Genomic DNA, 15,337 nt, shown 5'->3' with positions numbered 1-15,337 from the left:
ATGTGGGACGCCGCTGTGCCATTCACCGGAATCTTTTACTGCCTTGTAATGATTTGCCCTTCGAGGTACAGCAGGACAAGATCTGTTGGAAACCGAAACGAGTGTAACTGTATCATTGAGAACATGAACTAGTACTTTTTGGAAAGATTTGTGCATTCCCAGTACCCCAGCAACTTCTTTGTTTAGGAACGTTTTGTTCAATGCGTCGTCTAGGAAAGCATAAACTTATCTTTACTTTTCTAGCATAAGCCTTCATCCATAAAGGGACAGCTTGTAACGAATAAGATTCAGTTGGTCCTTCAACATTACAGTTGGTCGGGTTCAATCGGGCAACTCCTCCCATGGAACAACTGGGTGTCTCCCATCATCAACTTATAATGGGCAACGTAGTCACCTGTCTGGTTTCCTCTAACACTTCACTTCCATGAGTAAGTTGGTAATGATTTCAAACAAAAACATCCATTCCACATATGCAGGCCTTTGTGCAATCTTTCCCCCTAAAATCAGAGGCAAGGCTGGGAAAACACAACTTCCTTTCTTTAGCGATCTGCTTACAAAACCACACATCATAATCAAGACTGACAGAGAGAAAAGGGGGGTTTCTTTTTCCATAGCTATCTTCCTGTTACAACAGTAAGAAAATTTTGCATCCTGCTTTGATCCCGGTACCTTGGTGCTCTAGGTAGTCTACACACTTAACATGTTTTGATTCAACCTCATTCGCTATTTCCATTGCTTCTACTTGGAACAGGTTCATCTCGAAATGGACAACTACATGTTAGTTCAACTGCAATTCCTGGACCATCGAGAACATGTAAAGGAGATCTGTTTGGAAAATAGGACCTACTTTGTTTTGTGCTAATTAAGAGACCCGGAACTCAGTCAAGAAGATGACTGAGCAAGGAAACTGGAAAGTGAAGTCATGCAGTGAGGGTATAGGTAAGTGTTCATCTCCCCACTTCCCACTCCCCACCCCACCCCCCCCCCCCTTTGGCATCTCATATGTCAGAAGTGTGGGTCAAGTTATTACAAACTGTCAAGAGAAATTCAGCAATGAATGAGGAAGCTGAGCGGATTCCAAACTCAAGGCCATGGCACCAATCCCTCAAGCTCTGATGATTATGAAGCATTAACACCAAATTATTTCCTGAATCAAACAATCCACCATAAGTGGTTGATGGGAAGGACAAGTGTATAGCCAAAAGGGATGGAAACAAGCTTAGCTGCTACCCAACTACTACTGGGAACATTGGTTACAGGGGTACATACCACCACTGCAGGAGAGAGGCAGAGCAAAATTAGCAGTGATGAAAAGCAAAATCAGTCAATCAAGCTGAATTTCATTCTTTTTCCTCAGAAAGCTCCAAACTTGACCAAAACTTAATAAATGTACAGTAAGTACTGTGCATTACTAACTCAAATGAATTTCAACAAAATTTGGTTACTACATTACTATGGCACCTCTTCACTGCTATCTTCACTATCTCCCTGAGCAAGTTTTAACCAGGTTTTGTTTCCATCACTGAAAGGACTGAAAAGAACATTATTGTCAACATAATTTTTTTGTATTTTTTTTTACAATTGACTCTAAGCTTAATAGTCTTAAAACATATGAACGTCTAGAAACATATGAACTAACTTTAATACACAGGTGCACTATAAAAGGTATATCCCTCGTGCCACCCTGCCCTGAATTAAATCTAAAGTGGTTTAAAGTGCTACTCGACCCAATTTTATGTCAAGTACAAAAATCTCGGTCATTTTTCTGCAGAGACCAATGAAACTTGTTATTGTTGTTACAGTTATAATAAAGTTATGTTACCATGGCAACTCACTCCTTTCCAGTCCCCATATGCTTGCCAGACCACACATGTAAAGCATCATTGGCAAATATCAAAAAAGAATGCAGAATTGGCCAGAAAAGCCTCTAGAATAGGGAGGATTTGGAACCCAGTACAGTATTGTGAAAAAGTAATGCAAACGAAATGCGCGAATTTCGTTCTTTGTTCTTTCCTCGAAAAGCCACGAAAAGCGCGAATTTCATCGAAATTCGTTTTGCATTACTTTTTCAGAATACTGTATGTCGCCATGGTAACAAAGTTGTTAAGTTCATATTGTGAAACACAACTTCCAATACAAATTGGCTGATATCACTTTCTTCATAATTGATCAGAATTTGGTTGAATCTATGACATCATTACTTTGCTAATTTACATATTTTAAAAACTTGAATATCTCTGGAAAGAAAAGAGATAATTATTGGAAAACAATAAAACGCATTTTTCTTTTCATATATGGGATTAAATGGGTATAAGAAGTCTGCCTACAAACAGTCTCGGACCTTATATATGTCAAAAAAAATTTGTGGGATTTTCATGACTGAAATCTAAACCATACTTAATTAAAGAATCTTTGTCTTTTACATCTTTTTTATAAATACGAGATATGACATCATAAAGTACTTGTATTATAAGGGTACAAAGCAAAGTCTGCACAAGAGCCTACAGTGGCTCATCAGGCCAGAGCTTATTCCGGTTTCCGTGGATGGGATGGTAATCCATCGCAGGGTTACCCTTCAGCATTAAATTTGCCAGTACCCATTTATTCACCTGAGTGAAGAGAGGTACTATGAGAATAAAGTGTCTTGCTCAAGAACTCAACACAGTGCCCCAGCCAGGGCTCAAACCCAGACCACTCAATCCAGAGTCCAGCACACAAACCATTAGGCCACTGCACCTCCAAAACCTTTTTAGTAAATGAAGTTTGAAGCTTTTATATATGAAATGTTCCTTTGTGTAACTAGAGAAGGCAACCAAAAATGTCATTTGGTCATTTGGACCTTGAGTCAAATATTTTCCCACCTGGTCCTCTTACTCAGTACATTTTTTTAGCCATAATATTCATTTTCGCTTTGTTTATACCCATGTATTTTATGATGTCATTTCTCATAAAAGATTGCATAGCCATCATTACAAAAATTGGTGTCAAAGTTTTGGGTCAGGTAGCAGCTCTTTTAAGGTCTCACATGAATAGCCCACTCCCCTTGAAGAGAGCTTCCACACTACTGAAAGTTTTTTTCATTTCAGCACGCCTTAAAGTGCCTATGAAGTGAAAAATGTTTTTGTTTAGTTATAAAATTTACCTCTTGAAATACACAATTCCAAAGTTTGAAACACGTAGGGGTAAAACTATCGATTTTACAAGCGCTCAAAGTTGTGCCATTTTCACCTCAAAAATGGTCTTTGAATTGCGCAGTCAAAATACCATGTGATACTAATCTTTGATGTCACTTGGGTGCATCAAATCAAACTCACAATGACGAAAGTGAAGAAAGCAAAGAGAAAACTGTGAGGGCGATTTTGCGTTGCTGGTGTCCCTAACCAGCAAATTTGTAAAAATCCTTCATTCACGCCAGATAAACGAATGTATCAGTTCCCGTCTGATCTGGCTGCAAAGGCAAAATGGGTCCAGTTTTTCACAGGCATGATTTTAAAGATCGAAGTACATGTCGCTCTGTTCGGCACACTTTGGAGTTCGAAAGGGGCGATACTAAGTAAATAAATGAAGGGCAGCCTTATGCGTGCCGATTTAAAAGATCCATTCTTGAAGTACGAGTCGCTCTGTTTGGCACACTTTGGAGTTCGAAAAAGCCGATAGTAAATAAATGAAAGGAGGCTTTATGCCAGATTCCTCCTTTGATGCACAAGCTGCTCTGTTCGGCACACTGTGGAGTTAGAAATAGCTGATAGTAAATAACAAGGACGTATGGAGATGATAATGAAATAAATGAAAGGCAAATTCAAGGGTATAATACATGTAGGTTTTAGCTTGAAGTAACAGGGAATTTGAAAAAAAAAACGAGTTCGAATTGGTGCGGGTCTCGCGGATATTTATGTAAACTTGGCCAAAAAGGAAGCCTGTATCATGCTGTATGTTGTGTCACGTTCGCTTGTGACATGATTTAGACTGCAAAATTAATATTAAACTTTGAAGTTCATTCCATTACTTAGTTTTCTTCTCAAAACTCAGTTGCCTGTGAAAAGAAGAATCTAAATTCCATATTTTTCTGCAGCGATGTTTTAACTACATGTATGATTGGATGGCGTTATACGAAAGGTTTCAAATTACTTTCATGGCATATGCAAATCTTGTCCCTTTTTCCTGGTGCAGCCGTAAAAAAGCTGAAATTGCTTTCCTTCTCAAAAGCTGGAATTACAATTGATGCCATTATCTGTGTTATTTATAAAGACAAGTTTCATTCAAGCAGTGTTTAGGCTTTCAGATTTTTTATGCCAAATTCACAAGACAAAAAAGAAACATTCATTTCAAACTAGATGCGACGATGCGGCACAAATGTTTATAATTATTGCCGCGTGATTTTGGATTGTGTGGCCATTTAATTGCAAGCTTCACGTCAATTCACGGTTTACGGCAGGCTTCATGGCTACAATGATTTCACGTCGACTTAATGTCACTTCCTTTGCGGACAAAAGTGTGTTTGTAACACAAACTTATGTACAGATTTATTTGCGGAAACCCCCCCCCCCAGGGGGTACTCTATATATTTTTGGGTGGGGGCGTGCCGCTAAGACTCTGAAACCTGTACCCTATACTAGACCCTGTTCAGCTGATTTTGCAACCCTTAACTAAACTAACCACCGAAAATCGCTACTTTATCCCAGACATGCCGTGTTCAGAACTGTGTTACTATTTGTGTTTTTAGAAGGCCTCTTCCTCTACCGAGTTTCTATTCCTATTCTGGACTTAATTACCCATACTACTGATCAGTTTTCTGGCAAATGATACCCTATTCTAGACCAAACTCGCTGATTTCTATACCCTATCCCAGACTAAACTTCTTGAAAACCATACCCTTCACAGTGGCACATACCTATATAGCTCATATATGGGAGTGCCCCTCCCTCCGGGCGAAAACCTCAACATTTACTAGCCAGCGAACACAACTTGCGTAAACTATGTGGTTCAAAACATACACTTGCAATAGAATCGGTTGGGCTCCGCAGGATCAGTCTTTGATTAGGAAGGACAGCAGACCTCGAAGTTCGCCGTCTTTCTAGGATGGATTTCATCAATACTTGTACGGGTACGAGCGATACTTGTAGGCAAGTTAGTGGAATCAAGATCTGCGCGAAAATATCATACTGCCAAATGTTGAGGTTTCTTCATCCTCAGGGTTGCTAGATATTTAAATTTTGGTCATTTCTAAAAAGCTCGACTTCTTTTCATCCTGAAAACACTTCTTGGCTAAATACAAGAAACTCAGTACACTTTGACTGCGTGATTGACTGCACAAACAAACGTGAGACATCAAGTGATGTCACAGACTCGTATTTCAGGAATAAACTTGACCCATTCCTCTGACCATTTTTAAGGGAAATTGGCACAACATTGAGCGCTTGTAACATCGATAGTTTTACCACTACACATTTCAAACTTTGGAATCATGTATTTCTAAAGGTAAATTTTAAAACTAAACAAAAACATTTTTCACTTCATAGGCACTTTAAGCTATAGAGTTCAGTTAAGGTAAAAAGGTAAGCCAAGTAGCCCATACAGATAGAGTTCAGTAAAGAAACTTAATGATAAAGAAATTCTCAATGAAATGACAAAATAATTTATAGGTGAACTCTTACTTAGACTTGAAGTTATGCTTTACTTCTTCATCTGAAAAAAAAAAAAAGAACAGGCATGGATTAAGCCACAGGGTGCACACCACCATAGTTCATTTGAAGTAGTTTTAAAGTATCCAATCAGTCAATCATTGCCCCTCAATTGAAGGAGCTAGAGCAAAAAAACAACACATCGAATTTTGGCTAAATTTAAAATTGTCACAAACAGCTCCAGATTTCCCTTGTAAAAATTTTACCGCGATCGCACCACGATTGCTGCGATCGCGCCACGATTGCCGCGATTGCGCCGCGAATGTCGCGATTTGTTGCCATCGCGACGCGATCATGCGTGACGCGATTGTAAATGAACGCGAACGCGCCGCCACTGCCATGATAGTCGCAATCGCGGCGTGATGAGTGCGATCGCAGCGCGATTGATTACCACCGCACCGCGATTTGGGGGGCCGCGAATGTCGCGATCGTGCCGCGATTTGTTTCAATCGCAACGTGATCGCGACCGCACCGCTTGATAATGAGTAAAGATAAATTAAAAGATAAGAATTTTTATTTCTAAACAGTCCGTTTTTTAATCTTTTCAAACACTTTGTTTCTTTCTTTTCTTATCTTTGAGGAACCTTTATACCTTTGAGCAATCCAATGACAAGCTTCTGTCGGCCATTTTCTTCAAATGCAAATACAATCAGGAATTTGCTGCAATTGCGTTTTTCGCATTGAAAAATCCTCTATATGGCATTTAATTTAATTGTGGCTAGACTGTCAGAATGAGCTTTTTTTAGAGCTTTATATTTACCTTCCCGTAGACTACACACATCAAAGTCCTGAGATTATTCCCGCCTTTTGCTGCAAGGTGTCGTGAACTGAGCGTTACGATTGGCTGAGTTAGGTCACGTGGTGCATAGTACACGCAATCGCCACGCCATCCCAAGCAAAAAATAAATTTTATTTTGAGAAAGTTGGTATGTTTTCTCTTCACAATCAGGACTGGAAAAATGTGTTCTTTTTTAGCTGCTTATGTTAATAACAAGAGTTTAGAAGCGACCTAACTTGAGGGAAAAGCGTCTCTGTGGAAACTGCTAGAATTTTTTTTGTTAATTTGAGTGACAGATTGTTTATAATTTCAACAGCGCTATCTTGTGGGATTTGTCTTGGACTGAACTACAGCTGAACTGTGATTTTTAAAAAACTACAAAACTCAAACAGTGGAAAGAGATAAACATTTTGACGGTAAGGACCATTCAATGCGAAGTTGTACCTGTTGATGCTTGGGACTTAAATGTTGTATTATTTAAAAGAGCTTCTGGGAAAAGCGCATCTTCGACGGTTCGGCTTCTTCGCAGATGCATGACCAAGAGATAGTTTGCTTGTTTGGTAGATGACATCATTGCATCTTCCTTCGCTTGAGCACGAGTAAAAGGTTAGTTGCCGTTATGTATGTGCTGTTCCCTTCATGACATTTTACAGAAGTCAAGAACTGTTCACTTATTTGCTTGTAAACTAAAGACTCGATCACGCTCTCCGGTTTTGCGAAATATAATTGTGCTTGGCAGCGAAACTGGCCGTCTTTTTCTGTAAGCTTCTGTAAATAAATGATGTTGTTTTGATACAGAGCCTGTGTGTTTTGTCGGTATGCAAAACGCCAAGATAATTGTTTTTACATTTAAAGATTTAGGCGCGATCGCGGCGCGATTCCCGGCCCATCGCGCCGCGACAATCGCAGCGCAAATCGCGGCGCGATCGCGGTAAAATTTTTACAAGGGTTTGCATTCAAGTTTTTTCACGCATGCTAAACACTATCCTGTGTTTTATTTCACTGGTCTTTCTTTTGTTTTTAAAAAATAACACATGCAAAAAGACAAGGTTTTTGCTGGCGCAGTGTCTTTTTGACTTTTCTTTCACTAACAACAGACAAAGGAAACCTTTTGTTCCTCAAAACAATGAAGTCAGCTAAATTTTTAGGGTTACAGTCCTAGTCCTAACGCAAAAGGTAACCCCAAGGCCTGGGTCGGGGTTAGAGTTTCAGATTAGGGTTACAGACTTAACCCTAGTGAAAAAGCGTAACCCTGACCCCAAGGGATTAGGGTTAAGGTTTTAAGTCAAGTTTAGGATCAGAGTCAGCCTCGACACTTAAATCACGCTTTTAGTACAGTAAGCTTTCACGCTAGTTTGCTTGCGGTTAGCTAATTTTTGTTGTTTCGGGCAGAACTATTTTAATCTGTTACCGTTAGCTGTAATTTGAGGTGAAAGTGAAATACAGATTGATTGTTGCGATAGACTGATTGATTGAAGAAGTTTGCTGGTGTTGCCACTTTATACTAGTTTTGCTAAAAGTTCAGTTAAGTGCCACTGGCTTGCTCTCACTTCTATCTCCACTCCTTACATCATCACACATCTACAAAATCCCGCGAAAACAAGATAAACTAAGGCACGAATCGATTGATTTATTGATAGATGAATATTTAATGAGGCACAGAAAAAAAATTGCGAGGGAATGTCCCCTGCGAAACCTCTAAAGAATTTTTTAAAGTCTCTCACTTCTCGCCAACTTTGTCGCGGTAGCACCCAAGCGACCCTGGTGAAACTCACTACGAGCGGTCATACAATCTGTGACTACAGTTGATGTGGCCAGTCTCGCGCGTGGATATGCGCGAGGAAACACGAGCCCTGCGAAACCTCTAAAGAATTTTTTAAAGTCTAAAACCAGGTCACTTCTCGGCAACTTTGTCGCGGTAGCACCCAAGCGACCCTGGTGAAACTCACTACGAGCGGTCATACAATCTGTGACTACAGTTGATGTGGCCAGGAAACACGCCCAGCAGCGTGCTTTATAAGTTCACGCACAACCAGTCGACCTTATCGCCTGATGAAGACTAGCAGTGTGCAGTCGAAACGTCGCGATCTACATCACAAGTGACACTACGTCGTGAGACAAACGAAAAATACTTTATTATTATTGAACCCATTTTGTGTTTTTCTTTGTGCTCTTTGCTTCGGGACTGGGGACTATTTCAGTCAGGTCGCCCTCTTCCAAGGATGCAAAACGGGATTATTCTTCAGGGTTTTGCTCACTTTTCACAGCTTCTAAAAGTTCTTCATCGGAAATTCCCTTCCAGTCGTTTGGAAAATCCCCAGTCTCTATTTTAGCTAAAGTTCAAGACAACTTTATCCGAAAAAATTCTTTTGGTGAAAAAAAATTGATTTGCCTTGAATTGCGTTACATGTTATGTCATTTTCATGGTCTGTACTCTCATCGACAAAAACTTTGGACCAATCAGTGCGCGTAAATTCTCTTGGTTGTGGTATAATTTTAACTTGCTAATGATGACATGGCGTCATCGAAACGTCGTTCCATTCTCCTATCACTAATTTTTTTTCTCAAATACCATAATTATATCCCTTTATATAAGTACCTGTTTTGCCTATGTTATACAGTTCATTTAAAACTTAGAATTAATAAAATTAATCAGATAAATAAGCTCTACTGAGCAAAGAAAATAGGCCAAGTCCCTTGCAAAGTCATGTAAGTATACATACATGCACATACTGTTCACAAATGTGACAGCAAAAATGCAGAGTTGCTTTTTTTCAGTGAGCACTGTACATATATAGCAATGTCAACTTGAGTTTTATACTGTTTTCTCACAATATGGCCGAGTTAGGATATTCCATTTATTATTCAACACATGCGCGCGCTGCCCATATATGGTCAAAATGTTAACAATATCTGTCATCCGTACATAACAGATATTTAACAATTATCCTGCGAAATCGCGCGGAATATCACCTGATACTTAGCCGACGAGGCCGTAGGCCGAGTAGGCTAAAATCAGATGATATTCCGCAAGATTAAGCAGGATAATTGTTTTATTACTCAACAAATTGTCAACAAAACACATTTTGCAGAAAGAAAAACTGTAATTATGAAGCACTTTACAAGATTTCGGACGAATCTTCGCAACCTACGTATATATCGCAGGATATCTGTTATGTACGGATGACAGATATCGTTAACATAATTGACCAAATATAGGCAGCGCGCGCATGTGTTGAATAATAACCATAGGCGTACGGGCACCTTCGGACCTGGGAGGGCGGAGACCTAATTGCCCGAAAAAAAAATAATAACATGCATTGAAAGCTGAATAAAGAGGAATATAAAATGGACAACAAAACCAAACGTGCATTGAAATAGTCGTGTAAACCTTGCCTTCTTGCTTAAAGGAAACGATAGTTCTTAAATTAGTTTCGTGGCGTTGCCCGAAGGTGTCAATGCACTGAATCTATTCAGTTTGGAAATATTTGATTCATTCGCTCTAGTTCAACTAAACTTAAAGTATTTTGGGGGAGCCAATTTGTATCGTTTTTTTCCCACTTGAAAGTTACACAAAAGCGTGTGAAACATTCAAGGATGAATGGGTTAAAACCTTTCGTTGAAAGTTTTGAGTTAGCCCTGAGAACTTAATATTTGAGTCAAAAAGAGCAAAGCTGGATCCACCGCGAGCAAACGCTAAAGCTATGGAAAAGCTGATAGCGACTGAATCAAACTGAGGGGCCACGCTGAATTTGCGAGAAATCTCGAACATGATTATAGCAAATTGCGAGAGGAAACGAAAGCAAATGAAAGAGAATTTGGACTTTTGAACCACAAAGTTTGCTTTATTTTCAATACTGTCGATGTAATTCATTTTGAACGTAATGTTGAGAATTGTCGGCTTATTTTCTATTTTTTTCTCCAGGCTTGTTGCCCGAATTCTAGGCATTTTGCCCGAAAAATTTCGGCACTGGGGGGGCTGCAGCCCCCCTCGCCCCCCCCGCCTCGTACGCCTATGATAATAACCTGCGATATATGTAGGTTGTGAAGATTTGTCCGAAATCTTGTAAAGTGCTGCATTATTATAGGTTTTCTTTCTGCAAAATGTGTTTCATTGACAATTTGTTGAATAATATTTAAAACAATTATCCTGCTCAAGTATAAGGCGATATTCCGCGCGATTTCGCAGGATAATCGTTAAGTAGCAACAAAAACTTTTTAGTTCTCAAGAAAATAGGAACCTATAAAATTAAGGATCTAAATAGCCTTAAATCCCAGTAAACACCATTTTTATAAAAACTTGTTTAGGCTGACTTGGAAAAATGCAGGCTCTTATAACAATGTGCAGTTTTTCACTGTCTTTATTCAACTGAAGAGTGAAAGGGAGACATGTGGAGACTCAAGACAGTTAAAAACAATAGTGATGTCATGAACAGACATGAATCTTGCCTTCATGCAGAAGCAAGAGTGGTGTTTTTAAAAGTTTGTTGTACTGTATATAATTCTTGTATTTCAGTCATGGGAATAAGTGCCAGTTTTGGCAAATCTTCGTTGAAGCACTCGACTAATTTCCAAATTATTTCATCCAATCAAAAACTAGTGCGAGTGCTCAAGAGCACTCCGAAAGTAAGCACGTGTGCACACAATTATGTCAAGTTGCTTACCAACTCCTGGGGTGAAAACCGGGGGCTCAGTCACTTTTTGGACAACAACAACTGGCACTTGTTCCCCTGACTGATTTAAGTTTTTCCCAGCCTGCAAATGGGTACGTTGACAAGACAATATATGACTGTGTTTAGAGGTGAACAAGCAGGTACATGAAGGTTCATGTAATCTGGAACATGATAAGTCTTGTTATTGAACATTACAGCTGGTGCACCTTTTTGAGCAAAAAACATACATTCAAGGAAAGTTTACCATAATTTACTTAACACACACAAACAAACAAAAATTGTAAGAATACTTTTCGCTGCTACAACATTTTCAAACAGCTGTATTAAGAAAGTAAAACACACCACTTGAGTCCCCAACCAGCCTGCTGTGAATTTCCTTTTCATCTTCATTGCCACTAAACTCCTCTGTGCATCTTCAAGCAAAGACATAAAAGATAATTGAAAGGCTTGTTAGAAAAAGGGTGGCAGCGATTTTTGGCTAAAATTGAACATTGCCAAAAACAACTCTGAAACAAGTTGAGCTATGCTGGTTTCCCTGTTCTGACAAACAAAAGGTTTCTTTTGTTTTGTTCATCAAAAAAACTCCTAGCATTTTGTCTTGGATTGTACACAAATAAAGTCCTTGCGACACTTACAGGAATAGTGCTCATCAGTGACAAATCTTTTTGCATTAAGAACTCACTCAATTTTCTGAGCCCCCTTCCCCCCCCCCAAAAAAAAAAAAAGTGTTGAGATATATTGTCTCACGGTGATGGATAAAAATGAACATTGAATTGGGGGTAGATAGGGGGAGGTCAGTAAAATGTCAATTTCCTGTCAAATTGGCTACTTGTGTCTCAAGACTTCTCTCTAAGATTGTAGTATTGTAGAAGAGTTTAAAAACCACCATAGCCACATTACGTTAAGAGCTTGATTTAAGTAACCATGACAACTGCTTGCAAAATAAAGTTGTACACTTGTACTCCTGAACAATCAAATAAACAGTAAATGAGGTCACATTCACTGTCATACATGTACACCTCTACAGAAACTTTTCAACAAATAATTTGAGAGTTGTGAAACATGCTGTACGTCACCAAATTATGGATTCATGACTGTTTTTTGCAGCCATGTTCTTTATTATGACAGTTAACATAAACAAATCATCTCAGTTTACCTTGAAATCTTCGTCTTCTTAAGCTTAGACTAAAACAAAAAACAAAAATAAAGAAATCAATCATCAAAATGTTAGATATTTTTCAAAACTTAGTTCATTAAGGTTTACACTAAACCTATATCAAAGATGTCTGTTTAGTCTCAAGGTGTAGAGTTCTGCTAAAGTGAGCTACCATCCCATCTTTTTCTCTTTACAATGCAGATTCATTAGAAACTCAACACTCAAAATTCTTGACTCAAGTGTTTCGAGTCTTGAGGATCAAAGTTTAAGGACTGTCAACTTGAACTTTAATTTGAGCAGTACTGTAAAGGACTCCTGTCTCTCCTAACAGCCTTTTTCGTTCCGGAATAATGATAGTTTAAGGCATCAGCCAACCTTTGTGCTCTTTCATTTGTAGATTTTTTAGTTAACCATATACAATAATTTTTAAAAACAAATGGTTGTTAAGTTCACAATAATTTACAGGTAAAATTTACAAAGTTTGAGTGTAAGATGAAAAAAAGCACAAAAGTACAAATTAATCAAGTTCCATGCTTGCCATGAATACAACAAAACAAACACAAGTGCTGTAATGTCTTCTTTGCACAATATTTCTTCTTCTCGTGAAATGAATGAACAGTTACAAAATTAAAAACAAATTTCTTTTCGATTTTTTTCCCATCATTTTAATACCAATAATTAATAATAATTATACTACCGGTAATATATTATAAGGTAGTGGATTATTTTAAGATAGTGTCTTTCTAAAGGGGCTAGAGAGCATGCAAAACACTTTTGGAAATTGAGGGTGGGGGTTTATTTTTTCTTCCATTTACATAAAGTGGAAATTGAGGAGAGGTGGAGGGTTGTCTTAAATTCCCTCCATGGGTGGGATATGTGTAGTTTCTTGAACCACACAGCCATTCTCAGAATGCCTGGCAGCAGTGATTACTGCTGACTATTTTCTTAATCTTGTCTTCAATATCTCAGTATGCATTTCGGAATGTTACTGTGTGTATTTTTGAATACCTTCCATACATGTATAATTGCAGATAATTTGCAGTCAACAAGATAAGGTAATATTAATATTAAATTTAGTTCTTTTTTATCTTAACATTTGGAGTATTTTACTCAAAATGAATTTGGAAGTTGCATTTTTGTGCATGTATACATATACTGACCATTGTATTTGGCAGGATCACACTAAATACCGGAAGGATTCCTGACAGAATTCCTGCCAGAATCCATGAAAGAATCCTAGGTAGGACTCTGACTGAAAACACCAAGTTGGCAGGATCTGGGATACTAACTTTTTGGAGTATCAAAAAGAATCCATACTCCCAAGCTGACAGGTAGCATACATTTTGGGAATAAAGTTGGGTACTCTGGAAATGTGGGCGGGCGGGAGGGGGTTTAGCCTAAAAATCCTTCCTCAGGGGTTATTTTCAACCATTGGGATTGGTAATCTCCACTTTTTTAAATGACCTTGAAGAGCTTTTGCAATTGTCAGTGCTATGTAATAAGCTAGTTGAAACTGCAGTCTTACTGGATTCTGGCTGGAACCCAGTGGTCATTTTTACACTGGTTCAGCTAAACTTTAGATACTATGAAGTCATTCCCAAGCACAAATGATCAATACATGTGTTAAATAACCACTTACATGTATAACATTATGACGGACATGAGGACAAAACACTGATATTGGTTTAAATAATAAAATATGTCTATTACCTTGTCATTGAATGCCACAATTCCATCAGAATCCTGTAAGTCTTTTATCTTTCTAAAAAAAAGAGACCCGACCCTACGTTCACACAAGAGCTTTTCACATAAAATTAATTAACAATATCATACGTACTTGTAAGAAGCCTAAAAGTTCCATGAATAACAAAATATGGCGCATTCAAAGAATGAAAAAAAAAACATTTGATCCTTATCAGACCCACTTTTTGGATCAAATACAGGTGTTGTACTGACAGTTTGTAAGTGTAATGAATTACCTTGTAATAGACATTATTCGTATTCTCGGTATTGGACTAGAACTTTGAAAATTGAAATTTCAAATTTCCGTGTCCTTCTCTTTTTGTATTCGTGAATGTGAATATGTTTACGAACCAGGAAGTTGGGGTAGGTACAAAACGCAGGGTAGGCCATTGATTGATGAATATTTAATTAATCTCAGGAGAATTTTTGGCGAGGAAAGGCCCCCTGCCAACAAACCAAAGAATTTTTTAAAGTCTAAAACCAGAGCTCTCGCTTCTCGGCAACTTTGTCGCTGCAGCACCCAAGCAGACACTGCAAAACTCGCGCTGACATACACTGTAGCTCCTGACAAGAGATAAAAGCGCTCGATAACAGCCAGTTGGAACCGAGCGGTATTTTTATTAAGACACAGATCTCATTTCTTCAAGACTGAATCATCTCTCATTTCTTCAAGAAATGCAGTGGGCTGATGGGCTTCTAGTCTTAATGATGTCCTTTAATTGCCAAGCAGATGCACTGGTGCTCATACGAAGCAATGGTCAATTGACCATAATGTGGATGCATGCCCAGTATCAAAGAGGTTAGGGTTAATCTATTTCTGAAGTGGGCGACGTACGTACATTGTAATGTATGGACGTACGTGCCCGCGAGTCATGCTGCTAGCCGTGATGACCATGAAAACTCAAGTTCATGGTTTTCCTATTTCTGTGGATTTTCTATGGGTATGGACTCTGCTCTGCAGTCCTTCAGGTCACTGTGGAGCTCTGCTATGAATTATCAAAATACATTTAAGGTGGCCCAAGAGTTTTTCCTAGAAGCAGAGGTGCTATTGTTTAAATCAATTTTTGGGCGTGGAAACCTTAACCAATTTCTCTGATTTTTGGTAGTCGAAATAACAAATGTTCAAATTTTAAAGAAGCTTTTAATTAAAATTTGGAACAACAAAATAAATTCACGAAAATAGTAGCTTTAATTGTTATTTCAACTACATAAATGGCAAAAAATCAGAGAAATGGGTTAAGGTTTAATTTCCATGCCTAAAATTTGATTCAAAAAATGGCATGTCCGCCCCCGGAAATACTCACGG

At 38.4% G+C, this 15,337-nt stretch overlaps 1 protein-coding gene across 1 annotated transcript in view; it reads right to left on the bottom strand.

Annotated features, from left to right (window-relative positions):
• Nucleotides 1-15,337, bottom strand: part of LOC144658792 (28S rRNA (cytosine(4447)-C(5))-methyltransferase-like) — a 119,594-nt gene that overhangs the window by 86,482 nt on the left and 17,775 nt on the right. The window contains exons 3-7 of the mRNA XM_078519272.1: nt 13,999-14,050; nt 12,289-12,317; nt 11,475-11,545; nt 5,655-5,685; nt 1,462-1,531 (exon numbers count right to left, since the gene is read on the bottom strand). Of these exons, the coding sequence (XP_078375398.1) occupies nt 1,462-1,531; nt 5,655-5,685; nt 11,475-11,545; nt 12,289-12,317; nt 13,999-14,050 (253 nt within the window). The remainder of the gene's footprint in view (nt 1-1,461; nt 1,532-5,654; nt 5,686-11,474; nt 11,546-12,288; nt 12,318-13,998; nt 14,051-15,337) is intronic.

Source organism: Oculina patagonica, chromosome 6 (assembly GCF_052425735.1).
Source record: "Oculina patagonica isolate OP01 chromosome 6, crgOcupat, whole genome shotgun sequence".
In the NCBI taxonomy this organism is placed as follows: Eukaryota; Metazoa; Cnidaria; class Anthozoa; order Scleractinia; family Oculinidae; genus Oculina; species Oculina patagonica.
This window is presented reverse-complemented; position numbering and strand designations above follow the sequence as displayed.